General features: G+C 41.5%; 1 protein-coding gene across 1 annotated transcript; it reads right to left on the bottom strand.

The window, feature by feature from the left end:
• Positions 1–1,087: 1,087 nt before the first annotated feature.
• Positions 1,088–22,971, bottom strand: LOC124134842 (ATP-binding cassette sub-family C member 10-like). The gene is made up of 17 exons (XM_046499904.2): positions 20,864–22,971; positions 19,623–19,850; positions 17,525–17,687; positions 16,539–16,729; positions 14,551–14,802; positions 13,772–13,870; positions 12,592–12,781; positions 11,199–11,438; positions 10,540–10,669; positions 10,119–10,344; positions 8,623–8,838; positions 7,588–7,715; positions 7,074–7,243; positions 6,323–6,483; positions 4,809–5,062; positions 4,254–4,497; positions 1,088–2,782 (listed from the first exon to the last, which is right to left on the bottom strand). The coding sequence occupies exons 1-17, from the start codon at positions 22,511–22,513 to the stop codon at positions 2,537–2,539; spliced, it is 4,788 nt and encodes a 1,595-aa protein (XP_046355860.2). The 5' UTR covers positions 22,514–22,971; the 3' UTR covers positions 1,088–2,536.
• Positions 22,972–27,765: the final 4,794 nt, after the last annotated feature.

Genomic DNA, 27,765 nt, shown 5'->3' with positions numbered 1-27,765 from the left:
ACTCAAATACGTACCCAAATTACCATACCGCACTCAAATACGTACCCAAAAGGCCATACCGCACTCAAACACGTTCCCAAATGACCATAACGCACTCAAACACGTTCCCAAATGACCATACTGCACTCAAACACATACCTAAATGACCAAATCAGTCAACGTGTTCTTTTCTTGTTTTGTATTAAGAAAGAAAAAACATATGCCTCCCTGCTAGCTTTTCAGGACAAAATTGATGATATTCTAATAACTTAAACATATACCAGCATCAATCATCAACATCATCAATATGATAAACAAATACAAATTGTAGTAAAGTTATACCTACAACCAACACAGATTGCTTGCTGATTAATGGTGAGACATTTACCATGAAACACTGGCCAATCATATTACCGTATTCGACATAATAAGCGCCCAGGGCGCTCTCAAAATTAGAAATAGGGGGCTCTTATTAGAATAAAATTTTGGTGAAAAAAAAGAGTTAAAAGATCGTAAATTTCGTGGTTTATGCTGAACGCCTGAAATGATACAAAAGAAATTCTGTTAGACACGACAGATATTTTTTTCCAGAATTTCATTGCCCATGATATGGGCTGCATATAACACACGAGTGCGTATTATACGCGGATAAATAAGTCTTGTGTACATTGATCAATTGGAAGAGGTGCTAATTGGGATTGTTCACTAGCCAAAATATTAGCAAATATCGCTGTGGGCGCTTATTAGAGCGGGGCGCTTATTACGTCGAATACGGTATTTGGAATAATTTCAATAGTCATAGGGCCATGTAGCTCACCTTGCACCCTTGAACCACTTCAGGGTCGCACTGGGAACTACACTCCTCTAAATTCATTCAATTTGATATCATTAATACACATTGATATTTCAGTGGCTATGCCATATACACAAACACAGAGACACTAGTAGATCACAGTATAAACCAAGACACATTCAGGGTTTTACCTTGACTTACAAAAGTGGGTTGGTTGGTTGGTTTGTTGTTTAACGCCGCACTCAGCAATATTCCAGCTATATGACGGCGGTCTGTAAATAATCGAGTCTGGACCAGACAATCCGGTGATTAATTTTGAGATTCCTTGCAGGCAATATGGATCCCGTAAAGTAATGAAAATGTGTAGTGTACTGTACATTGGGATAATTACTTTAGAGCCTGGAATGAATCAATGATCAGCGGTCATGACTGATAAATGAACTGACATCCATAACTGCCTATGGTGCGCTGTAGGTACAATGAATATTATGCATCCCTCAGGATACAGTATTTTTTTTTCTGCGTCCAATCTCACATTTGTGTGTACCGGACACACTGCAACACCTACAGACCCATGCACATTACAGCCAAGCTACGGGTCTCGTCTTATGCAGTTTGGTTTCTATTTCTAGGAACTGACATTGATACAATATCACTTGACCTCATTCATATCAGTTAATATTCATTTTTCTGAGCATACACCGGTTTACTGAAGTTCATCACATGATGCTGATATCTATAAGAGTGGAGCGGTCGGGTAGCCTAGTCGTTAAAGCGTTCGCTCGCAAGCCCAAGACCCGTTTTTTTCGATTCCTGACATGGGTAGAATGTGTGAAGTCCATTTCTGGTGTCCCCTGCCGTGATATTGCTAAAAGCGGCGTAAAACCATGCTCACTCACTCACTGTATGAGTAAATGCTCTAAACCACTGATGTCAAAATGTCCTGTTTGAGCCATCATCCAACAGGACTAGGTGAGCTAACAGTGCTAAAAGATTGTTCATGAGAATCAGTGTCTATATAGTTGAGACAGTACATTCTTGTAGTTGACGCAAGGTATGAGCAACATTTCAGTATCCATGGTTTTCAAACTTCAACCAAACATCTACAGCAGTTACACAGACATGCTACACATATACTCATAGTGTTAGGTTCACACATATACATCCTGCCCTGAAGCTGGGTCGGGAAACTTGAGCAGGACCTGGGTAGAAACAGGGCTACCCAGACCCATGGTTAGATATATTGTTTAAATACAATGACAATAAAAGTCGCTAATGTTTGCATTTTTCTGATTATCCATGTATTGTTTCTCACTTTTAAACGTTTGAGAAAAGATATAACTTAAGTCGACTTCAGTGTATGCATGATCTGATAATTTTATAAGTGTACATAAATACCTTTTTTAAGGCCCGAAAAAAACAAGTCCTAATTGGACATATTGTCCAAATTGTTGAAACCTACAGTGTGTACCCGGGTAGGGTCGGATAATGGGGGTTTGAGTATGTGGGTTATTAAATATTGATTCTTCCCAGGCTTACCTGCCATGAGCAATAATTATAAATAAAATATTGCAAATACCACAAAGAAAATTCACAGAAATATACTTTTAAATACCATAAAATACTTAATTCATAAGTTTGCACATTTATATTCATGGTAATATTGATTATTGACCACCACCTCAGTTCTGCAGCCATCATGCCAGTCTTCTGCACAAGGTCAAAGGTGTTTGTTCCACTGCTGTCCTACCATGCTGTATCGACTCACTGCCGGCCATGAACCAGCTGGTAGAACAGAGAGTTTGTGTTCTGCAGGAGAGCCCCCGGAGGGGCAAACTCTGCTACTTTGCCATCAGCCATGACGATGACTCGGTCGCTGTCCAGGATGGTGTTGATCCTGTGGGCGATGGTGAGGACGGTGCTGTCTCTGAACTCTGTTTTCAGAGTCTCCTGGATCAGACAGTCGGTGTCACTGTCCACACTTGCTGTAGCCTCGTCGATACACAACACCTAAACACAAGTGACAAGTTGAATGTACAGTAAACTACGGTTATAACGAACTCAAGGGGACAACTAATTTTAGTTCGTAATAACCGTAGTTCGTTATAAGCATATATACAGCATATACACAACAAATGGCCGGGACTAAAAACTAAGTTCGTTATATCGATCAGTTCGTTATAAGCGTGTTTGTTATAAACGTAGTTTACTGTACGTGTAAATACATGTACCTTCAACTTCACCAATGATAGAAAAGCAGAATTTCAATAAGCCTTATACCCTTTTTACTGTTGTTGACCATGAGAATCAGCAAGCTGAAGCTTCATATTCCTTCTCTCTCCTCATTGAGGAGACATCGGGTGTAATGTTGTGTTGATGATTATTGGACCCACTCAGACACAGTATACACAAACTCCGAGCCAACCAGTCCTTGTTTTATTCCTTTTATGCCCAGCGCCAGGCAGGGTAACAACAACTACTATCTTTAAACATCTGTTAGTATGTTTGTTTGTTGTTTAACACTGCACTCAGCAATATTCCAGCAATAAAATGGAGGTCTGTAAATAATCGTGTCTGGAACAGACAATCCAGTGAGTGACATCATGAGCATCAATCCACGCAATTGTGATACGATGACAAGCATCAACCAAGTCAGTGAGCCTGACCACCCGATCAATTAGTCGCCTCTTACAACAAGCATAGTCGCCTTTTACAGCAAGAATTCTACCCCAGATCTTCAGCGAGCCTGACCACCTAATCCCGCTAGTCGCCTCTTACGGCAAGCGTGGGTTGCTGAAGACCTATTCTCTACCAGGATCTTCACGGGTTTCTTTTGGTATGAGACGGACGGAGATTGAACCACTGACCTTCCTCTCTGACTCTCTGCACTGGACCATGGAGGTGACTGAACTTCAATCAATCTTTCTCAGAACATTTATGTGTTCATAGCCATTAATCTCTGCAACTTTCACCATTAGTGAGTGAGTTTGGTTTAACGCTGCTATCTCAGTCATATGAGACCACCTCCATGATCTAGTGGTAGAGCGTCAGGTCTACCAAAATCATAGCAAAAGACATTGAAAGATGGTACTTGTTGTTACCTTGCCCGGTGCTCGGCATTATGGGGCTCGTAGTCAGAAAACAGTGTCTGCGGCATGGTATCTCAGTGGGCTAGCACTATAAAATTAACAAGCGCTTTCCTTGAATATGATTTAGTTTGTTTGCTGTTTAATGCCATACTAAGCACTATTCTAACTATATGAAGGTAGTCTGTAATTAATTGAATTTCCACCAGATCCAGACAATCCATGACCATGTGCACGCTATTGGGATATGATGACAAACCAAGTCATTGAGTGTGACCATCCAATTTGTTTCTTTCGACAAGCATGGGATTCCCGAAAGCCAATTCCAACCCAGATCTTCACGGGTTTCCTAGAATATGGACCAAACTGACATGCAGCATGTCCTTGTAACTAACCTTTGCATTAGTGAGTATTGCTCTAGCCAAACACAGCAGCTGTCTCTGTCCAACAGAGAAGTGACGCCCCCGTTCGGCAACATCTGCATCTAATCCACCGAGCATCTCCACAGCGGTGATGAGGTGACATCGGCGTAATGCTAGCCACAGATGATTGTCTGTGAAAGTCGAGGTAGGGTCCAAGTTCTCTCTCACTGAACCACTGAACAGGAATGGATCTTGTGGAATGACTGCAAGTCTGGACCTAAAATACACGTCAAGCGTTTCCGTTTAATCTTATGCCCCACACAACTACATTCTAATTTGTTTATGGATTATTCAGCTAATCTTGAATGGAGCTCAACCTATTTGTTTTTGTTGATTTCAACTGTATCAATTATTGAGTACTGCATTTTATAATTAGAATTTGTTCCAACTTGATTTCATGGTACCTGTAAATCTTTAAGAAACAAATGTTAATTACAAAATTAAAATCTCAACTTGCTTCCTTCCCTTGCACAGGTTTGTATTAATGATGTATTAATTGCTTCAAAATGAACCAAATGTATTCCTCACCTGATATCCTTAAGATCAAGATGACTTAGATTGATGCCATCCAGAGTTACCTCCCCTGATTGTATCTCCACCATTCTGAAGAGCACCAGAAACAGGCTTGACTTTCCAGAGCCTGTCCTTCCAACAATGCCAATTTTCTCCGCAGGTTCTGTTTCAAATGTTACACAGTTTAGAGCATTGGGAAGATTGGGTCGGTACTTCATCTGTACACGGTTAAAACTCACAGCGCCTTGAATGGGCCAATATGGTGGTGGCTGAAGTAACAAAAACATAGAGTGAACTTAAATGATGTTAAACAAAATATGCAAGCATAACAACATCATTCTCTGCTAAGGGACTGATCATTTTTACAGGGGAGGGCCGGTGAGATTGGCCTTAGGAATGTATCATAATTTGCCAACCTCCCACCCCCCCCTCCCCCCCCACACACACACACATCAATAATAAATGAGCAATCCCTAAATAATGTACAAATTTATAAAAAAAATTATTTGAAAATATAGAACTGTGTAAATTTTACATTTACCATGAATCATTTGGACTTCACCAGTTGAACTCATCAATATTCATTTTTAACCCTTATGTGGTCTGATGCAGTGCTAAAGAAAGTTACAAGCCTCCAGGTACAGTATTGATGGTACTCAGGTAAGGGAACCATGTCTAACATGTGTTATGCCGCACAAACCTATCACAAAATCCTATGCTTTTAGGTACCTAAATTAGAAAGTTACATGCACTTCTATTTTAATGACATTTACAGCGGGCTGCTTAAATAGTAACAATTACATAATTAGGATATCCATACAACACTTTTTATCTTTGAACTCAAGTCTGCTAATCAAGGTGAAATCTATCTTTGACAAAGAGATGCAGTGTCCCAATTCTCCAATCTTCCTGAGGCAAGGGAGTTAACTGACGTTAAAAGTCCAGTTTCCAACTAGGCTGGAATTACTGGGCTTGATCATTGTGCCACCAGTAGCTATTACCAATTATGTCCTTTCTAAGCCTCTCCTATGGACCAATCAGATTCCACCTCTCGTATCACTTGCGTTTGCTTCACACAAAATGGTGGCGCCCAGTCAGGACGATCTGATTGAAAATCAAGATCTATATTGTGATTAAATGGGTCTTACATCGCGAAATGCATCAAATCACGTGAGCACCTTGATTAAAAACATGAAAGGATTTGGAAAATATCTGCTGACAACGAATTGGCGATGCACATGCTTTGCAAATCCTGCAATCGATCGAAATCTGCACGACAGTTTACGAACCGGATTTTGATTTCGGTGCGCGATTTTGATTGGAGTATGCATAGACTCGTTAGTCCAGACAAAACTTAACTCCAATATACCAGCCTAGTTCGGCAAGGGTGGAAACTAGACATTTATAGTCAGTTAACTCCCTTGCCTCGGGAAGATGCAGTGTCCCAGTTCTCCATGAGGAACATACAAAGGAGCAGGATCAGTTATGCAAATCTTCCAGAACAACATACAGCAATGACAGCAACTTACAAACAGCACTCCTTCCCACTGCTCGCTGGGCACATCGTTGATGTACTGGTCAGCCCTCTCTACACTGACCAGCTGTTTCTCAGTCTCCGTGAAGGACATGACCACGCCCCCCAGCAGGTTGGTTATGGACAGAGAGTATGAGATAGCTAGACCCACCAAACCTAGAAAACATCATGACACTGTCAGCTTAACAATTATTTCTAAAAGAGAATGTGTTATAGCTGATGTAAATCCTGCGGGCCAAAAAGGGCCTTTATCATACCTTGTCCGTTCCAAGTTGGTTGGTTGGTTGGTTTGTTGTTTAACGCCGCACTCAGCAATATTCCAGCTATATGACGGCGGTCAGTAAACAATCGAGTCTGGACCAGACAATCCAGTGATTGATATCATGAGCATCAATCCACGCATTTGGGATCGATGACATGCATCAACCAAGTCAGCGAGCCTGACCACCCGATCCCGTTAGTCATCTTTTACGACAAGCATAGTCACCTTTTACGGCAAGCATGGGTTGCTGAAGACCTATTCTACCCCGGACCTTCACGGGTCCCGTTCCAAGTTGACACAAACATACACTGCCAGAATTATCTTGTCTTTTGACAAAATTCTGTCTGATGATTTAGTTTTTACATATAGCAACAGGTTAAAGGAAATATTTATTGAAAAGATTGCATTGAATAACTTTTGCTCTGTCCATCAATATTCAGTTTGCTTACACATTTGCAACCAGTTGAAAACAAAGAATACTTACCTGGGTTTACTGTATGGAAATGATGTTCCAGAACTGCTACAAATGCAACTCCAGTAACCATGGCAACACCAAGCATTTGCAGTCGAAAATCCAACCATTTCGCTGCAGCAGTTGTAGCATACTGAGCCTTTTGGTTTGTGTCAAGACGAGAAAGGTTCTCTCTGCAGAATCTGTTCATACATATAATTAGGCTGCTGAGAATAAACCGCTGACTCTTAACAGTAACAAACCATCAAAGGAAATGATGAATGAAATCAGTATTTACTTAATAACACATGTGGCATCTGCATATTAAAGGAAAGAATTGAAGCATACACTGTTTTAAACATATTGACTAAACACTGAAAGGACATTTACATTTGTTGACATATTTTTTCTGATCCTCCTATTTATTACTTCTTTAGAATAGAAATGTCAAGATGCTCCTAATTATTTACTGATGAACATGAGGAAAACGTGTTGGTGCAAATGAATATATACATCACATGAAGCCTGTAGAGAAAGTAGGACTGACCTGTCAGTTGCCCTGAGTGCCCTGATGGTGGACAGTCCGGTCAAACTCTCAGAGAAGTGAGCATAGATGGGGGACAGAGTAACACTGGAGATCCGCTTCAGCTCCCTGGAGGTGTGCCGGTAGAAATGCTGGAGGACAGAGAGCGGACATTATAACATGTAACTAGCACTGGTGTTCTTGGCTTCTGTCTTAGCATGTCCAAGTGTTAAGCTCATGGCCCACGCACTACAAAGATGCTTTTGCAAATTTGTGGTTTGGATTTTAACCACCAGATGGCCATTTTAGTCAAATGGGATATGGACTTGAAGATGGACCTATGCCACAGCCACACTAATGTAGTGTTAAACATTGACTTCAACTCCAGCATGTCCAGGGCAAAGGAAAGTCTGTTTTGTCCACTATAGATTCATCTAATTAATACAAAAGTGTGTAAAATGACAGATTTGTAAGGAGAATTGTTAAGCTTATGCATCAGTTAGAATTATTGTACATGCAGTCAATGACAGAACAAAACACAGGACAATAGCTTAATGAAATATCGTATATTGTGAAATATTTGACTGAAACATGACTAAAGATACCTATGAAAACCTTTTAGAAGGATCAATTTGAGACTCATGAGCTCCAAGCCCATAAAGTGAAATCCTTCATATGTACCATATTTGTTTGTTTGTTGATTAATGCCTCACTCAGCAATATTCCAGCTATATGATTGAGGTCTGTAAATTATTAAGTCTGGACCAGACAATCCAGTGAATGATTTTATGAACATTGATCCACGCAATTAGGATATGATGACATGCACCAACCAAGTCAGCGAGCCTGACCACCCAATCCCATTAGTTGCCCCTTATGACAAGCATAGTCGCTTCTTACGACAAGCATTGGTTTCTGAACACCTATTCCAACCCAGATCTTCATGGCTTTCCATATACCATGCATCATTTACGGTCGCTGCAAACATCTGCAAAATTGCTGATGCAGCAATAACCTCTCACTGTCACATCTTTATAAAACCAAAGTTGGGTCCCAAACCTGAATCTTGTAGTACAGCAGGCCCAGTGGCACAAGGAGGATTGCAAACCAGGGCAGGCCATAGCACGTGATGACGAGAGTGCCCAGGATGCCATACCCCTGGGCCAGGAAGATGTTGAGGATGAAGGGCAGAGAGTCATCGATGCTGTACAAGTCTGAGGAGAATCTGTTGATGATCCTCCCTATTGGTGTGACATCGAAGAAAGTGACTGGAGCCTGCAAGACAAGAAATAATATTGCTGAAAGCAGATGACATGGTTTCAGCATCTGGCAATTATTGGACACTTATCCACTGACCCAAGGCAATCTAACCAATGTTAAAGGTATCTTTCAAGCCAGATGAAAATGTCAAGTATGGTGCAATGGATGAAAATATGAATGTTTTCACTACTAATTTTCATAACAAGTTATAAAAGCAAACATTTAAGGTGAGAATCAATATTTTTTACTAAGTGTGTGGCTGTGATCGATACTTGTATCGAGAAGTAAAAGCAATCCACCAATGCAATGGTGGATCATCCCACTACTAGATCGAAACCACTGATTGGTGACAGTCTATCATGAACAGGCTACAAGCTAAAATCTGAGAATCCACCACATGTCTGAGGCCTTACACATATAGTGTCAACTCTGAGTAAAAGAAACCAAACCTTTTGGGACCTGAATGTAAGTTTGCTGTATCCAAAGTTTATTAGTGGCAACCATTTAATATTCTTTTGTCACTGCTTCAATACATAGGATTTTTTTCTTGGAAAGGAGAAGCCAAACAATTTGTTTTCCTGCACATATTTTCAGGACACCTGGCATGCCCAGGGAAATATTTTGTGTGTGCGTGTAAAACTCCCAGGGAACTATTTTGTGTGTGTGTGTAAAACTCCCAGGGAACTATTTTGTGGGTGTGTGCAAAACTCCCAGGAAACTATTTTGTGTGAGTGTAAAACTCCCAGGGAACTATTTTGTGTGTGTGTGTAAAACTCCCAGGGAACTATTTTGTGTGAGTGTAAAACTCCCAGGAGGCGGAGGCTGAAGATCGAGTGGCAATGATTCATTGACCAGGATAATAATAATGTAGCACCATCTGCATTCTTTTGTTTGTTTGTTTGTTGTTTTACGCTGCACTCAGCAATATTCTAGCTATATGACGCAGTCTGTAAATAATCGAGTTTGGACCAGATAATCCAGTGATTGACATCATGAGCATCGATCCAAGCAATTGGGATCGATGACATGCTTCAACCAAGTCTGTGAGCCTGAGCACCCGATTCTGTCAGTCGTCTTTTACGGCAAGCATGGGTTGCTGAAGACCAATTCTACCCCGGATCTTCACGGGTCCCATCTGCATTCACTTGGTGAATGGAATTTGGAAAAAATTAATTTACGCTCTCACCTTGAGTTTTTTTTTCTAAAATATGTCACACACAGTATTCGTACTATACTGTTCACAGGTCAAAATCACATGTCAATACTTTAGTGCATTGGCCTTCAAATGAACTCACCTTAAGAATAGATGCTAGGAGATTCTTGTGAACTACACGAGCAGCACATATGCCACCATACGCAAACAAAAATGCTCGGAACAGCGTGAAGATAGTGTTGGCTCCAGCAAGGCACCCATACACAGTGAGATAGAAGGTGATGTTGTCGTCTGCGTAGGTCATGTTGGATGGCACGATGGTGTTGTTGTTGACAGATGGAGCCGAGGGGGAGATGAAGGGCGTGGCTCTGCAAGCGGAGAAAGGGTCGAGTCCAAATCATATCAAATTTTCTCTGCTAACCAAGGTGTTTGAAATATCTTGTTATTATGGTTGAAGCTGAAATCTACCCAACATGTATTAATAACTTAATTCTATGTTGAGGGATTTTGTAAAAAGACTGATTTGTAAGCAATGTTTTATCATGAACAAGTACACTACTTACACATAGAAATATTCCTGGGGATACCAAGATGAGACCACATGTGAAGTAGCATTGCCACTGATGGAAGTATTTGGAGCATGGCTGTTTGTCACCCAGTAAGACAACCACCAGTCACTGATGTTCCTTGAAGCTGAAAAGAAATTAGATGCTGTCTAATGAAGATAGAAAATAGCACACGCCTCTTATCAAGATAAAAGTTTGCCAATCATGTTTAAAATATCCTCAGGGTGAGTAGAATTTGGAACCCTTTGGAGGTGTTGTCATATCAAGTTATATGTTATCATCATTCTGACAATAACATTTTCCTGGTTAAATTCTAACTCTGAAATACATTTGTTTGTTTGTTTGTTGTTTAACCCCGCACTCAGCAATATTTCAGCTATATGACGGCGAACTGTATATAGAGTCTGGACAAGACAATCCAGTGACTGACATCATGAGCATCAATCCATGCAATTGGAATACAATGACATGCATCAATCAAGTCAGCGAGCCTGACCACCTGATCAATTAGTCGCCTCTTTCAACAAGCATAGTCGCCTTTTACAGCAAGAATTCTACCCCAGATCTTCACGGGTCCTCTGAAATTTAAAACACTTTGTAAATGTTTCTTACATTCATCTTTTCAAACAAGCTGACATTTGAGGTAGATTTCTCACCTTGCATAAGTAAGAGAGCTAAGAGCACCAGTGGGGACAGACACTTGCCCACAGCTAACCAGTAGGTCTTGTACACCTCTAGTTTGACCACACCCTTCTCTTGCTCCTCCTTCTCCACCAACGCTCCATCTTGAGGGTCTGGGGCCATGTCGTCATCGTCAGAACCCGAGCCCGAGGCCTGCGTTTCAGTCTTATAATCAAAGCTGGCTGGGATCGAGGGTAGAACTTCTTCTGGAGGGCCTACACCAAGAAACAAAAGACACGTTCAGCTGTGACATAGCACAAGTTAACCTCAGCTCATTCAAACCGCTGTTTTCTATCAATTTTGAATTTGTGTTAATTCTTTTACAATGTCACATTAAAACAATTTGGTAAGATATATTCGTTGTGGCAGGATCACATGGGGTATGGCTCCGGCTCGTGGTATAAAACCAAATGCGGGATGCATAAAACTCCATGTACCCTAAGTGATCCTGCTAGAACTTATACTATAATCCTCTACAAAATGAGTATTCCTGTTGACCAAATTTGATCAAAATTCAAACTTTTTTCAAGTTTTCAGCCTGATGTCAATCCACTGTACGAATATTAGGTCCACAACCTGTTGACGTAATTTGTGAACAGGCAGATGTTTTTACCCGCAGTTTGCAATATTCCAGCTATATCATGATGGCCTGTTAACAGTCAAGTCTGGATCAGACAAACCACTGACTTCGCATGAGGAAAGATCTGCATAATTTAGATATAATGGCTTCCAGGTCACCCTTAATGCACAAAGTAAAATAATGGGAATGTGTGCTGCAATCTGATTGGTTGAATAAGTGATCAAATGGTATTCAAAGCCAGTATTTGAAGCCCAGGAATTTAAACATATGAAATCTCCAAATTTCCAGGGATGAAAAAATCATTAAAACCCTCAAATCTGAAAACACATAATGTTTATCTTCTTATTGAAACTACCTGATCCCCATTTCTGTCCGCTTTCAAAAGGATTGGGAGTGGCCCATTCTACCATGGACTCCACACAGGGAAGTTGAACTGACAGTCAGCACTATTCCAGCTAAATCAAAGTGGCCTGTAAATAACAGAGTATGCTCCTAGCAAATCACTGACTGAAAGAATTAGCAATGTCTGATTTTGTACCACTCACAATCAGTAAAGTCACAATGCCTGACCACCCAAAACATTTTGTTCAACTCTTCTGACTAAAATAGAGAGTGCTTGGGACTGTTCTAACCTGGTTCCCCATGGGTTTATATCCTATGTGTACATTGTCTACAAGTAATCAGTCAAAACAATTCAAGATACAAAGCTAACTAAAACTGAAATCTTGATCAACACATACATATTTCTCCATTGAGTCACTGAAATAATTTTGAGCTTATTCTCTCACCAGCTTGCACAATGCATCCATTATCCATAACTATGACATGGTCAGCCTCGGCCAGGAACTGTGTGTGATGAGTGGACAGGATCCTAGTCTTCTGCTTCAACAATCCCATGATGCACTTCTGATACAGGTGCTTGGCAACGTGAGCATCTACAGCAGCCAAGGGGTCATCAAGGAAGTAGACATCTTTATCCTGTAGTGAACAGAGGGTGCAGCATTGAAATACAGTAAATTATGGTTGTAACGAACTCAAAAGGACCACTAATTTTAGTTTGTTATGATTGTGGTTTGTTATAAGCATATATACAGCAAATGAACAGGACCCAAAAAGCAGTTTGTTATATCCATCAGTTCGTTATAAGCGTGTTTGTTATAAATGTAGTTTACTGTAGATGGAGATTATTATATGAGCATGTGTGTCATACTGTTTTTTTGAAAGGGAGTGTCAGAAGTCTTGAATTACCCGAGTGAGAGAGAACTTGTTGATCAAGAGATTACAAGAGACGTGTTTCAGACATCCTAATGCACACGATGCGATATCATTAAAGCATGTACAGTTACTCAGTTGGCCAAGCTAGTAATCATCTTTTAAAATAGATCCTCATATCACTTTTAAACCATTTAAAAAGAAGTCATTACAAAATTGTGACATGCAGAAAATAATCACAATTTACAGCTATATTGACATTTCTCTCCCGTTCGCTCCAACAAAGACTTCAGCTGAAGTAAACATTTGCTTAAAAAAATAATTTTTTTAAAAAGACTGTAGCCTAATCAGTGTTACTATTGTTTATTGAGGGTGTAATTTGAGGACAAGGTGTCAGTACTTAAGAGTAAATCAATTGCCTTCCATTGTTTATTGCCACTTTGAACAGCCGCGCGTGGCAGATTGGTGACACGTGAGCAGCTCAGCTCAGGAATTAACAGTTCATTATAAATTTAAACATTATCGTTGACAGAGTACACACAGAACCACAAAGTGAGTTTGCTGTATCCGTTATTTCATTATAAGCGTGTTCGTTATATCCATCAATTTTCTTTGATATAATATACAGCAAATTGCCAGGACCAAACGAACAGTTTGTTATATCCGTCAGTTTGTTATATCCGTCAGTTTGTTTTAAGCGTGTTCAATATCAACATAGTTTACTGTATGCTATTGTGTGTTTCTTACTGTGTTTACCTGATAGACCGCTCTGGCCAAGGCGATCCTGGCCTTCTGACCCCCACTGAGGGTGACGCCATTCTCCCCGATCTCGGTGTGGTCTCCTGCAGGCAACATCTACAAACAGAACACAATCACAACAGTCAACATTTAATGACAGAGACCGGAAAGCCAGAAAAACAGGAAGATAGAAAGCCAATGTTTTGGAGGTAACATGAAATGGGGCTAAAAGTCCTGTTCATGACTATTGCAGTTTGTTGTGCTAGCTCACTGAGATACTATGGTCCAGCTTAATGTGGACAACCCACACAGACACAGTATATACCAACTCAAGCCAACTGGTCTTCGTTTTAACCCCCAATGCCGAGCACGGGCGTGGGAAACAAGGACCATCTTTTAACGTCTGTTGTTATGATGCAACCTTCCACTCTCTGGGCAGACACTCTATCCACTACATCCCAGAGGCAATATTTTCAACTGATCACTGGGTACAAAAACCTTTTTGATAAATATGTCAATTTCATCAGGAATGAAAGAAGAACAACATTTCGAACAGGCCAACATAACATTGATTCAATAGCAAGACAATAAACTTGCAAATAACTTTTACGTGTCTTAGAATTAGCCAGTTTTTGATACCAAGGAATATTATCAAGTTTAACCTCATAGGTATCAAATACTGCAAATCTGAAAGACACATATTGTTCAGAGAAGAAACGAAAAGAAGCCAGTGAATTCATGAGCAAAAATTACGAAAATATAGCACACTGTTGAAATGACCCACACACTAAGCTTACCTTCAAGTCATCAACCAAAGCACATGCATCCAATACACTGTCATATCTTCGGACTTCATATCTTTTCCCAAACAGGATATTTTCTTTCACGGTTGCATGTTGGACCCATGGTTCCTGGGCTACCAGAGCGAAACCATCTGACAAGTTCTCCACAGTCACTGATCCCCCATCTTTCTTCATCTCCGCCATCAGGGCACTGAAGAGGCTGCTTTTGCCTGATCCTACTTTCCCAATCACGCCAATAAACTGACCCTGAAATATTGAAACAATCTGATCATACAAAAGAAATGATTTATCTGCTTTTAAAATGTTTAAGATATGACCAAGTACGGCATGACTTAAAAGAAACATTCTGTTAGGTCAAGTAATCTCTATAATAACAGTCCTATATTCTATTGAGAATTATGCTAGGAGCCAAGTTCGGGTTAGTGCTCTCAAAGCGTTTTGGCACAGGCTGCATAATAGTGATTTAGTGATTATATTATCTTTCATAGATCATAGACAATCTTCCCAACAAGACTTGATTTGTCTTGAACCAATCAGTTGGAAAGAGTGAGTGAGTGAGTATGATTTTACGCCGCTTTTAGCAATATTCCAGCAATATCACGGCGGGGGACACCAGAAATAGGCTTCACACATTGTACCCATGTCGGGAATCGAACCCGGGTCTTCGGCGTGACGAGCGAACGCTTTAACCACTAGTCTACCCGACCGCCCCTCAGTTGGAAAGAACCTATTGTCATCTGATGTCATGAACCAAATGAAAATTGTTAAGGAGGTTCGTATGCCACCCCATACTTCACTTCCACCCCCAAACAAATGACTTTGAGTAATGCAAGTGTCGCTTAAACGTTCTCCTTGATGCCTTAAGGTCTTTGAACTACCATCAGAGCTGAAACCTGGACTCATCTGTGAACAGTATACTGTCCCAGGCTTGTCTTCTGACTATCACATGCTGTCTACACAAAGCTAGTCGTGCCTGAGTGACATGGATGCAAAATTGGCGTATCGGTGGACATCAGGGCTGGAGGTTGTGCTTCTGCCACTAATTGGTCTCAACCCAGGAATTGTCCGAGTTGTTAATGTGGCAGTTTGGTATCGATTCCGTAGATGCACAACCAAAAATGGCATCACACATGGATGTCATGAGTATTGTCCTGCTGTAGATAATGTCTCCAAAGAGATGACATTGTGTTTTGATGAACACTAAAATGTCTGGCAAGTTTGTTTGCACCATTCCTGTTTGCAGCATACCCATGGCACATAGATCTTGATTATTAACATGCCGTGGCATTGTGTAAGAGTTATTTACAGTAAAAAAAAGTGTTTCTTTAAGTACCTGACAGCTAAACAACCATTGAGTGCTGTTCACATTAAAAACATGTGAGTGTCATGCTCCAAACAAACAATTGTGCTCCATGCATGAACAGGCAAATTGTGAATCACGACCTTAAAGTCGAGGTGAAATGTGTTGAAAGATGCATTATTTAATTTAGAAATAAATTTCATATTTTATTGAACTTTTTATGAAGCACTGTATCTTTTTTCATTAGGAAAAATTAGTATATAAAGATTGATTATGTGATAGCCTTCAAAATGTTATATGGTAATACCAAAATACAAAATAAAATATTTCTCGCAAAGATTCTGCTTAGTTTATCGTTAACTCCCTTTGATTTCACATATCTATCAATCATGGTCAGTGAACATCCAAGGCAATGATGATACATTCCACATTGAAAGTTGTTAAGAATGAAAATATCTTGTGATATGCTTCCGTCTTCCAATAACCATTCTTAATATGAATGAACAACCACATACAATGTCACTCATGGTCATACCCATCATTCTCGAAGTCAAACATGAACTGAGTTTTTACAATTGGCATACTCTATCAATTTCAGTGAATATCATATCAAGAAAGATAATAATTTTGTAAAAAATATATAACTATTTTTGCCTTTCTACAAATTACCAAAGACTGTTACCTTTTTGATGTTGAGATTGATGTCCCTGAGTTTGAGTGTGGTTGGTGTCACAGCGGTAGGCGATTCGTCAGAGGATTGGTCGGAGGGCTGGTCGGAGGGCTGGTCGGAGGGCTGGTCGGAGGACTGGATGTTAGGAATGTTTTGCCAGGAGAAGCTACCATTGTTGACTTCCATCAGAGGCCCATGAACAGCTATCAATGAATTCATTATGTACTAAAGATATATATTGACACATTTGTCAAAAGAACATAACCCCTAAGCTTAAAGACTTATTATCCTCTATATGTGTATAGCAATACAAACTTCTACTATATCATCTAGATGCTGCATATTCCCAGGCAAATATTGGCACATAATCAATTATAATGCGGTCCTAGACTTAAGCCATTACTCTAAACTAGTTATATCATGGCATGTCAGCTTGATGTGAGAGGAAAGTCCAAAGTGATGCAGGTCTCAGACATTTACCACTTTGGTGAAACCCAAGAGCACAGTATGGTGCTGACAAACCTAGAAACATAATCAGGGTGAACCAGGATTCGAATCCACAATTATAGGTTTCTGGCGGCGTGCCCAAGGGATGCAACTCTGCACAGCGAATTGCGGCCCCTTAGACGACTGGGCCATCTGTGCCCCCAAAACTAACCTAAGACAGTATGTAAGGATAAATAAACGTTATACATATTGGAAAAGAAAAGACTGAAAACAGTCGGCAAATACATGAGTTCATATTGAAAGACAATATAAGACACAGTGGTGGATCCAGAGGGAGGGTTACCTCTGATGACATTGTGTCCTAACATTATAACATTTTGATTTGGTTGTTGTCCAAAAATTATAATGACTTACACATAGTGTTTGTGATTTTTGGGGTAGGAACCACCCACCCCCAATGATGTTACAAATGGCCCAAGTAGAACCCCCTGTTTTTTAATATCCTGGATCCACCTCTTACATATATTCCCTGAAATGTGAATGGTGCTAACCTGAGGAATGTGAGTAGTACTTGTCCATGTCTTGTTCCTGGAGCTTAAAGAACGCCTGTACTCGCTTCATAGAGACCCATGCCTCCATGAGGCCATTGACTACCCAGGGGAAGGCATTGAGAGGGCCAATCAACATCAAGAACAGAGAGAGGCTTGTGAACACCTGGGGGAACATACATGAACAGGATGAGGGGGAACTTGAAGGTGTGGGAACAAGTTAATCAGATATTGGCTGCAGTATGACATACTTCACCAGTGTTCGAAATATAACATAAAAGTCAAGGGATCCTTGTCAAAAACCTAATGTTTAAGATTTAGAGCATCCCAAGTTTCAAATTCCAGGGATTTATCTAGGACCCTTTTTTGTTTGTTTGTTTGTTTGTTTGTTGTTTTACGCCGTACTCAGCAATATTCTAGCTATATGACGGCAGTCTGTAAATAATCGAGTCTGGACCAGACAATCCAGTGATTGACATCATGAGCATCGATCCGTGCAATTGGGACATGATGACATGCATCAACCAAGTCAGCAAGCCTGACCACCCGATCCTGTTAGTCGCCTCTTACGACAAGCATAGTCACCTTTTACGGCAAGCATGGGTTGCTGGAGGCCTATTCTACCCCGGATCTTCATGGGTCCTAGGACTCTTAAATAAAGCAAACTGGGAAAAACTCATAATTCTTTTCAAAATTAGGATTTTTCTTACAGTTCTTAATTTCACAAATTAAGCAGTATTTTAACATTGCATTTAATGCAATAGTGTAAAACTATGTACAACTGCCTCTTTATTGGTCCTGGCCTCAGAGCAGATCAAAAGTAGCAGTAGATACATCCCGGAATTCTATACAGACAGTATATAGACAGACTACATGTATTCGGGCATGAATGATGGCTTGGAATGTAGAATAACAGTTCTTGATAATTATGCAATTTACAAGAAATCTTTGCTTCAGTGCATCAGCCTGTGGTGAAACAATAAACATAGAAGTTGAAAACAAAACATGGAAGTTGAAGTAAGTAACAAATAACCTGTTAGTGCCTCAGTAGCCTGTCATACAGACCCTGATACAAATTTATCAAATACAGCCCATGCAAGTCTAGATTTCTGCAGTATCTGAAAATGAAGAGAGTCTCTCGGCTCCTTTTTATTAATTTTTTATTAAGATAATTTAACAACTATTTTTTTTCTGTACGATATGTTCATTTCAGAGACTAGATGTTAGTCTAGTGCCTCAGTAATTGGCAGTGCAATGCATTGTTAAGAACATACAGTATTGCTCTATATCACCATGAGCACTAACTGGGAAACAAAATATAGATCATGGTTCTGCAACAATGGTTAATGTGCATAAGGATCAAACAAATTAGTAGATTGCATAAAGCAGACCATATAGAAATTTTGAGAATTGAAAGTGTTTGAATTTTAATATTCATGATACTAACATGATTAGACTGTTTCGAAACTATTTCACAGAACAAAAATCTATAATAAAGTAAATAATTGACCAAGACTGATTAAACTGTAATAGAGCTAATTAATCTGAGAGTTGCCGACCACCCTGTTGATGTGATATGTTTTACATGTTAACAAAAATTGAAAGATGTATACCTGGAATTGCTATAAAATGGAGCATTGCCATGATTGTTGACTGCAACACTAAGTGTACAAGGAAGAGTGTGAGTGAGTTGGGTTTAACGCTGATTTTAACAGTATTCCAGTTATATCGCGGCTTGTCAGCTTAATGTGGGAGGAAAGCCCGAAGTGATGCAGGTCTCTGACGTTTACCACTTTGGTGAAACCCACGAGCACGGGTATGGTGCTGACAAACCTAGAAACATAATCAGGGAGAACCAGGAATCGAACCCACAATCATAGGTTTCTGGCGCGGCCAAGGGACGCAACTCTGCACAGCGAATCGCGGCGCATTAAGCGACTGGGCCACCCGTGCCCCCTACTACCCAAACAAGTTAAAGAACAATAGATTATTTCATATGACAGATTAACTAAAGTAATATGAAAGAATTGTGTGTTCTTAACTGCTTAACTGCCCCCCAAGTGTACAAAGAAAGACTTTCAACACGTCCAAAGGTTCTTACTTTTGCTGCTGTAAGTTTATTCCCCATGAGTGAGTAGGTCGTAAACGTGAGAATGGAGATCAGCACAGGTGTGGTAGCCCAAAAATACACACAGAATGCATCCAGATACTTCCGGCCTTTCAGACTCTTTAGCTCAGCATCTCTTATAGTTTGGATCTTCTTCACAAAATGGTCTTCCCAGGAATAGAACTTCACAACCCTGATGCCATACAGTATCTCATTCATCAGCTGAAAAAGTGGTATCTTCAAACATTAAATTTTGTTTACACACATTAAACATGATAATTATCAATACAGAGTGAGCATGATGAGTAATGTGGAAGGATGAAATGTGATGGTCGATGATGATGAGGATGAGAAGGAGTGATCATGATCAAAGAACCAATACATAACTATGATGAATTTTCATGTAATTTACGGTCAGCATGGTCAGTGGCTATTAGTGATTATTGCCTTAACCTCAACAGAAAGAAATTTACTGTTAGATACATGCTTCAGACAATTGGATAAAATTGCAGACTGATTTTTTCAATATCATTATAACAGCCTATGGGTAGGATAAAGCACATTCGAGGGTTTTTATATTTAAAACCCACATTCGCGTGATAAAACCAAGGAGCATCAGCCTCGAGGCCTAATCCGAATGATAATGTTTTTAAATATCATAAAAACAGGAGGTAAGTGTTTTATCTAACTTATGAACTGAAAAAGGAAACTTAAAACAACATTTATCAACAGTTTTATGTTTCAAACATACTTTACATGAACCTTAGGAAATGGGTGTAAAATATCTGTTGCTGGCTTACAGCTTGAAATAGACATTCTTAAAAGCATTTTGATTTATCAGACGACTGTGCAGCCTAGTGGTACACTCACTGGGCTACAGATGGGAAGGTTGTGTGTTCGATCCTCGGGAATATAAAGAAAACATTTGTCATTTGATTTTACATTTGTCATTACAGTACATTGTGTTGAAATGTAAAATAAATTTCTAGCGAGAAACAGTCATATGTTACAATCTAAACGGAAGTTGTATTAATAAAATCAGCATGATATTATATAAAATCCAAGGGATATGATAACATCCCTGTTTATGAGATTTAACCCTTCTGAAGAACTATAGGATGACTCGATTGGAGATTTATAAAGGACAACAGAAATAATGTCAATTTTGATTATGAGCATAAATGTAACCATCACTTCTGTGAGGATAAAATCTTCACTACTATCATCCAGCTCACCTTAACCCTTGAATCCTTCTGTTCCATCATCTTGGTACTGAGTTCACCAATCTTGATGGCGAGTTGTCGGTTAATAGGAATGAGTATAATGGCAAAGGCAAGACCAGCTAAGAAGGCGAGGCCAACTTGTTGATGGAGAAGATATAATGACACACCTATTTGGAATGGTAAACTCCAGAACGCATGAAAGCTCGAACAGAAATTGACAATCCGATCTGTGTCAGTGCTCATGAAGTTGACTATTTGGCCAGTGTTGAACTTGGACATTGTGACACTACTGATAGACAAGGCTTTCTTGTAAACTGTAGTTATAACAGCACATCTAATCTTATAGGCAACAACTTGAGAGTTGTAGTCAAACTGGGTGGAACACACTGTTCCTAAGAATGTAAATACCATGAGGCCAGCAGCATAAATATAACCATGATACGCTGGTTCCTTTTTATCTTCAATATAGGACACCAATAGATTTAAAAGAATAGGACCAGCAAAACCCGAACCATCTGCTAGTAATTTTAGAATCCCCAACAGATAATATTCCACACCAAATGCAGAGTTCAACGCTCGGAACAGGCTGTCACTTTTAGACTTAGCGTTACCATCCTTATGTTTACCAGATCTGTAACTGACATAAGAGTTGTTGCTATTGTTTTCAATGTTATTCAGATCACCAGGAGAGTCTATAGATGAATTGATCAAGTGCTGGTTTTGCAATGAGTTTGTCAAGGTGTCTTGGTTCTCTGAAGAATACAACTGCATGTTCTGTTTCCTCTGAGAAATAACTTGACTGAATTCATACTGTATTTTTTCTGTACCTAATCTGCTAGGTAAAACAAAAATATCATCAGCACTTTGAATCATATGTTTAGCACCTCGAGACATCATAGGCTGCACCCAGTGAAATGAAATCCAAGAAAAACAATTGACACCTTTCTCGGCCTGTAGTACTTCCTGAGTATTCTGTTGGTCAACTCCACCATATGACCTTATATTATCCCATGACAAAACTTCTGTTTCCGGTGAATCGTAGTTGAGATTTCTTGTGAACATATCGGTCCTATAAATTCTTCGTCTGTTTGGGATAAGTGTTACAAGATATATTAGTTGTAATCCAAGAGTGACATAAGTTGCATATTCTTCAGCAGAGTTGTGGTTTGAATTCTTCTCTATATGCTGAATGATCACAGATCTCAAATGAATACCTAGAGATACCATTGTCATAAGGAAAGTAACAAACACTGCTAGTGGACCCCGCATTGTAATTGCATGAAGATACCGAATGCACCACACATATACAGTGTGTAAGATCCAGGTGAATATAATCACACCAACAGTAACACAATCTGCAAGGCTAGGCTTTAACTGAAGAAGTGTAACAGTGAAAATAATTTGTAACATTGGACACAAAATCAATAAAGTTGTTACTAGGAAACGAAATTTCAAGAACCATGTCCATGACACATGTAGCTCACTTCCTCCGAACCGTTTCTGGCTTTGTGCAAAGTAGTATGCACTGACGAGCGCAAGTAAAACATGCACAGGACATACAAACACAACCAGCTCAAAACAGTGACTGAAATCATCATGATCCCATGCAGTGAAGTTGCCATTCCGACCACACAACTGGTGCCAGTGCCAATGCCAATTCATGACTGCAGTGTTCCTCTATGGGTAGAAAAAAATTGGGCAGAATTTGCGCACAGATGGGCTTGTGGTATCTTCGGGCAGTTGAAGTTTAATCCTTTTTACTTATTCGATGGCTGTGATTAAATCCCCCATTGCAACATCCAATCAATAATGTTTCTTTTCTTGCTTACCGCACAGTGACGTAATTCATGAGTCTGAGTCACAACAAAATAAAGGCAGTCGTGAAATTAGATGCGTCGTCTGCTACGGCATTTCTATGTGTATGACATCATTATGATCGGTTTTCGCGGGATTTCACTTTCAGCGACTTTATCCGTTTCTTTGTAGACCTTTTTTTGAACTCCCCACAAACCATAAGCTTCACTCTACTCTTAGCAATGCATGTTACTCGAACGGTGATGCAATTAAGCAGGAGATATGTGATATATCTTCTCTTGTGGCATTTTCATCGACGACGGCGATGCACTATCACCAGCAAATCTTTTTCCGGTTCTAATGTTTTACGACATTTGCATTCTATAGTTCATCTCTTTATACTGTAATCTATTTTCTTAGCGACCCTTTCGAGTACGATTTCATGAGTCTTAATAGTAACAGGTGTCATTCGATTTGAAAGAAACATTGTTCAAGTTATGCGTTGCGACATTGACTTCATAAAGGGAAGTTACTCTTCCTACCATACGGATTGAATCACTCATAAAATCCTAATGTGGCCATCGGCCCATTGTCCCCTAAAAAATATGAACTTATTCACCCCCACCTCACGCACGCACGCACGCACGCACGCACACACACACACACACACACACACACACACACACACAATCACGCCTGTAGTCTGTGCAGTAACTAAGGAGATGGGTTAGGAGTTAACGATGTGCCTAAAAGCAATTTCCACAATTTGTAACAGTGACCACTGCTGAAGAAATAGTGAAACCCTGATAAGTAGAAAAAGAAGTGACGTGTAAAAAATGTCTACTAAACAAGTTTTCTAGTTAACCAACTTCGACCTGCCTGCCAATATTGAATCATCTACCTCCCACGTTTTTTATGCATTGTCACACATACGTACACTGATATGAAACGCACATAAAAACTAAAAAATAGTCATGACGTTTTCGATCTGTGTTTCATATTTAAATTTAATCCTGAATCGACTTTAACCGTTGTAAAATAACCGTTGTACAAACTTTACACCATGAAAATCACCAATTAAATTAATAGACCTTCAACTGCTCATATCTATAAAGATTGATGAATCCTGCGAACTTGTAGGGATAGGCCGTCTTGGAATGTGACAGGGGAAGTTTTACACACAAATCACCCGTGCACATCTCCCCCTGCTCCACACCCCGTGTTTCTGCACGTGCACTGACGGTGGTACACCACACCGCTGATAAGGTCATCGCACCGCAGTTGTTGCTGTTACCGACGACGATGTACCAGACTACTTTTATGTTGTAGCATCGATCCGACATTCTGCCCTGCCGATGTAGTGATGATTTAAGTCTTTCTTCTAGTTCGCTAATGTATCACAGACAGCAGATGTGTAAAAAAAATGGCGTTGGGTCTTTTCGTGGATAATATATTGATTTATGATTTTGTTTTATTGCGACGTCGTGTCTGATATTCAATCAGTATGTGAAAATATGCCCTCAATCTGCCTAGGGAGACTATACAGAGATGTAGAGTCCCTTATCTGCTGATCACTTCGGGCGTGAATGTAACCCACAATGGTAAAATGTTCTCTCGTATATCGATATGTTGTACATACATGCGCCGTAATTCGTACATGCACAGACAGATCATAACATGGGAGGCCGTGGTCCAGCTTCTCCGTGAGGCCGTGGTCCAGCATCTCCGTGAGGCCGTGGTCTAGCATCTCCGTGAGGCCGTGGTCCAGCATCTCCGTGAGGCCGTGGTCTAGCATCTCCGTGAGGCCGTGGTCTAGCATCTCCGTGAGGCCGTGGTCCAGCATCTCCGTGAGGCCGTGGTCTAGCATCTCCGTGAGGCCGTGGTCCAGCATCTCCGTGAGGCCGTGGTCTAGCATCTCCGTGAGGCCGTGGTCTAGCATCTCCGTGAGGCCGTGGTCCAGCATCTCCGTGAGGCCGTGGTCCAGCATCTCCGTGAGGCCGTGGTCCAGCATCTCCGTGAGGCCGTGGTCTAGCATCTCCGTGAGGCCGTGGTCCAGCATCTCCGTGAGGCCGTGGTCCAGCATCTCCGTGAGGCCGTGGTCTAGCATCTCCGTGAGGCCGTGGTCAAGCATCTCCGTGAGGCCGTGGTCTAGCATCTCCGTGAGGCCGTGGTCTAGCATCTCCGTGAGGCCGTGGTCTAGCATCTCCGTGAGGCCGTGGTCCAGCATCTCCGTGAGGCCTTGGTCTAGCATCTCCGTGAGGCCGTGGTCCAGCATCTCCGTGAGGCCGTGGTCCAGCTTCTCCGTGAGGCCGTGGTCTAGCATCTCCGTGAGGCCGTGGTCTAGCATCTCCGTGAGGCCGTGGTCCAGCATCTCCGTGAGGCCGTGGTCTAGCATCTCCGCGAGGCCGTGGTCCAGCATCTCCGTGAGGCCGTGGTCCAGCTTCTCCGTGAGGCCGTGGTCTAGCATCTCCGTGAGGCCGTGGTCTAGCATCTCCGTGAGGCCGTGGTCTAGCATCTCCGTGAGGCCGTGGTCTAGCATCTCCGTGAGACCATGGTCCAGCATCTCCGTGAGACCATGGTCCAGCATCTCCGTGAGGCCGTGGTCCAGCATCTCCGTGAGGCCGTGGTCCAGCTTCTCCGTGAGGCCGTGGTCTAGCATCTCCGTGAGGCCGTGGTCTAGCATCTCCGTGAGACCATGGTCCAGCATCTCCGTGAGACCATGGTCCAGCATCTTCGTGAGGCCGTGGTCTAGCATCTCCGTGAGGCCGTGATCCAGCATCTCCGTGAGGCCGTGGTCTAGCATCTCCGTGAGGCCGTGGTCTAGCATCTCCGTGAGGCCGTGGTCTAGCATCTCCGCGAGGCCGTGGTCCAGCATCTCCGTGAGACCATGGTCCAGCATCTCCGTGAGACCATGGTCCAGCATCTTCGTGAGGCCGTGGTCTAGCATCTCCGTGAGGCCGTGATCCAGCATCTCCGTGAGGCCGTGGTCTAGCATCTCCGTGAGGCCGTGGTCTAGCATCTCCGTGAGGCCGTGGTCTAGCATCTCCGCGAGGCCGTGGTCCAGCATCTCCGTGAGACCATGGTCCAGCATCTCCGTGAGGCCGTGGTCTAGCATCTCCATGAGGCCGTGGTCTAGCATCTCCGTGAGGCCGTGGTCCAGCATCTCCGTGAGACCATGGTCCAGCATCTCCGTGAGGCCGTGGTCTAGCATCTCCATGAGGCCGTGGTCTAGCATCTCCGTGAGGCCGTGGTCCAGCATCTCCGTGAGGCCGTGGTCCAGCATCTCCGTTTTCTGCGCATCTCAGGTGAGGTGAAATTGGGTTTAACGTCGCGTCCAAGATTATTGCACTTATATAGCGACATGCAAGCACGTGTGTGTGTGTGTGTGTGTGTGTGTGTGTGTGTGTGTGGCTGCTTGTACTAGTCCGGACTGATGCCGATTTATAGTGCTAGCTCACTGAGATACCATGCCGCAGTTTAACATGAATACCCCACTCAGACACAGTATACTGACTCCGAGCCGACCAGTCCTTGTTTTAGCCGAGGTGTGCCGAGCGCCAGACAGGGTAACAACAAGTACCATCTTTTAATGTCTTTTGGTATGACGCGGCCGGACCTACTGCTCTCCGCTCTACCACTAGACCACGGTGGCGGTCCCCTGCGCATCTCAGAGGAAGGACTATAATTACGTCCATCTTGCAACTTTCACATCGGTCATCATAATGGTTAAGTTAGTGAGTGAGTGAGTGAGTATGGTTTTACGCCGCTTTTAGCAATATTCCAGCAATATCACGGCGGTGGAACCAGACATGGGCTTAACACATTGTGCCCATGTGGGGAATCGAACCCGGGTCTTCGGCGTGACGAGCGAACCCTTTAACCACTAGGCTACCCCGCCGTTCCCATAATGGTTAAAGAAACACAACAAAACTCACTCTATGTATATTTTGAGAATGGGTTTTAATTCTGTTTCATTGTTCTATGTACAAATGAAATGCTGCTTCTATTTCAACAACCAGCTGTACAGTGCATACATAACATTGTAATCTTGTTTTCCAATGACAATATATTTGAACGAATTTGGGTCATATTTACAAGATGATACTATGCAACTATTTACAATATTTTTTAGAAGTGAATATACAAATTCATCTCAGAAAATACGCTTTATCAACAGTTCAACGCATCTACTCCAACCAGTAGTAATAGTCACTCAGGAAGGTGGTCACGTGACAAACAAGTCCAGGAACTTTCTTGAGAAATGACCTGTGACTTCTTGGCTTCTGTTCATATTGTTTCCTTGTTTTCAAAGTTACCCTTTTCTTCGTTTCTGTTACTGAAAATATAAGAGATAAAGTTTGTTAAATTGTGCAGGAACAATGCACAATATACACGGACAAGATGGACAGAAAACAGCGCAAGTTGGCTTCACCAGAAGACATGTATTCATTCACCCAGGTATCCGTGTCGATCCGGGTTAGAATAGGCCATCGGCAACCCATGCTTGTCATAAGAGGCGTCTAACGGGTGGTCTTAATCGCTGACTTGGTTGATACGTGTCATCTTATCACGTAGATCGATGCTGAGGTTAATCACTGGATTGTCTGGTCCAGACTCGATTATTTACAGACCGCTGTTTGTCTCCTGTCATGACTGCCAGTTAGACATCACGTGACTCATCTCTGAGGTCACAAGGTCATCACAGTTCTCCACGGCATCATAGAACTTGACCTTGTCGATCGTCTCCTCCTGGATGATGGCGGAGTGGGACAAGGTGGATGACGGTGTGTTCACGGATGGCCGGATGGAGAGCTGCTCGCATTTGGTGGAGATGAATCTGTTGGCACATTCCTCCCATCTCTTCACCTTCCTCGTTTCCACTTCCAGTGGCATTCGTCACCACTCGCCCCTTTCCGTAACCCGCAAAAACACGAGTTGGTCACGAATGTTCCACTGGTAGTCACGGTGGACGTCCAGTAGAGTATTTGCCTGAAGAAAAACATGGAATGAATTATGACAATTAAGTCATATAGGGATTTCTAACTAAAATTGGGAAGTAATTGATCCATGGATACGATTTATAGTTATTGAGTCTCACTCAGAGTTTTAGATTGTGAACT

The sequence above is a fragment of the Haliotis rufescens genome, unplaced genomic scaffold (genome assembly GCF_023055435.1).
Source record: "Haliotis rufescens isolate VD_foot unplaced genomic scaffold, xgHalRufe1.0.p SCAF_3, whole genome shotgun sequence".
NCBI lineage: Eukaryota > Metazoa > Mollusca > Gastropoda > Lepetellida > Haliotidae > Haliotis > Haliotis rufescens.
The sequence above is the reverse complement of the archived record's forward strand: the minus strand, read 5'-3'. Positions and strand labels throughout refer to the sequence as shown.

Coding starts and splice junctions, on each gene's coding strand:
- LOC124134842 (XM_046499904.2), bottom strand. CDS start 22,513: ATGAATTGGCATTGGCACTGGCACCAGTTGTGTGGTCGGAATGGCAAC. Junction 17,688..19,622: donor ATAAACTTACAGCAGCAAAA/GTAAGAACCTTT, acceptor ATGTTCCCCCAG/GTGTTCACAAGCCTCTCTCT. Junction 2,783..4,253: donor CAATACTCACTAATGCAAAG/GTTAGTTACAAG, acceptor ACTTGTGTTTAG/GTGTTGTGTATCGACGAGGC.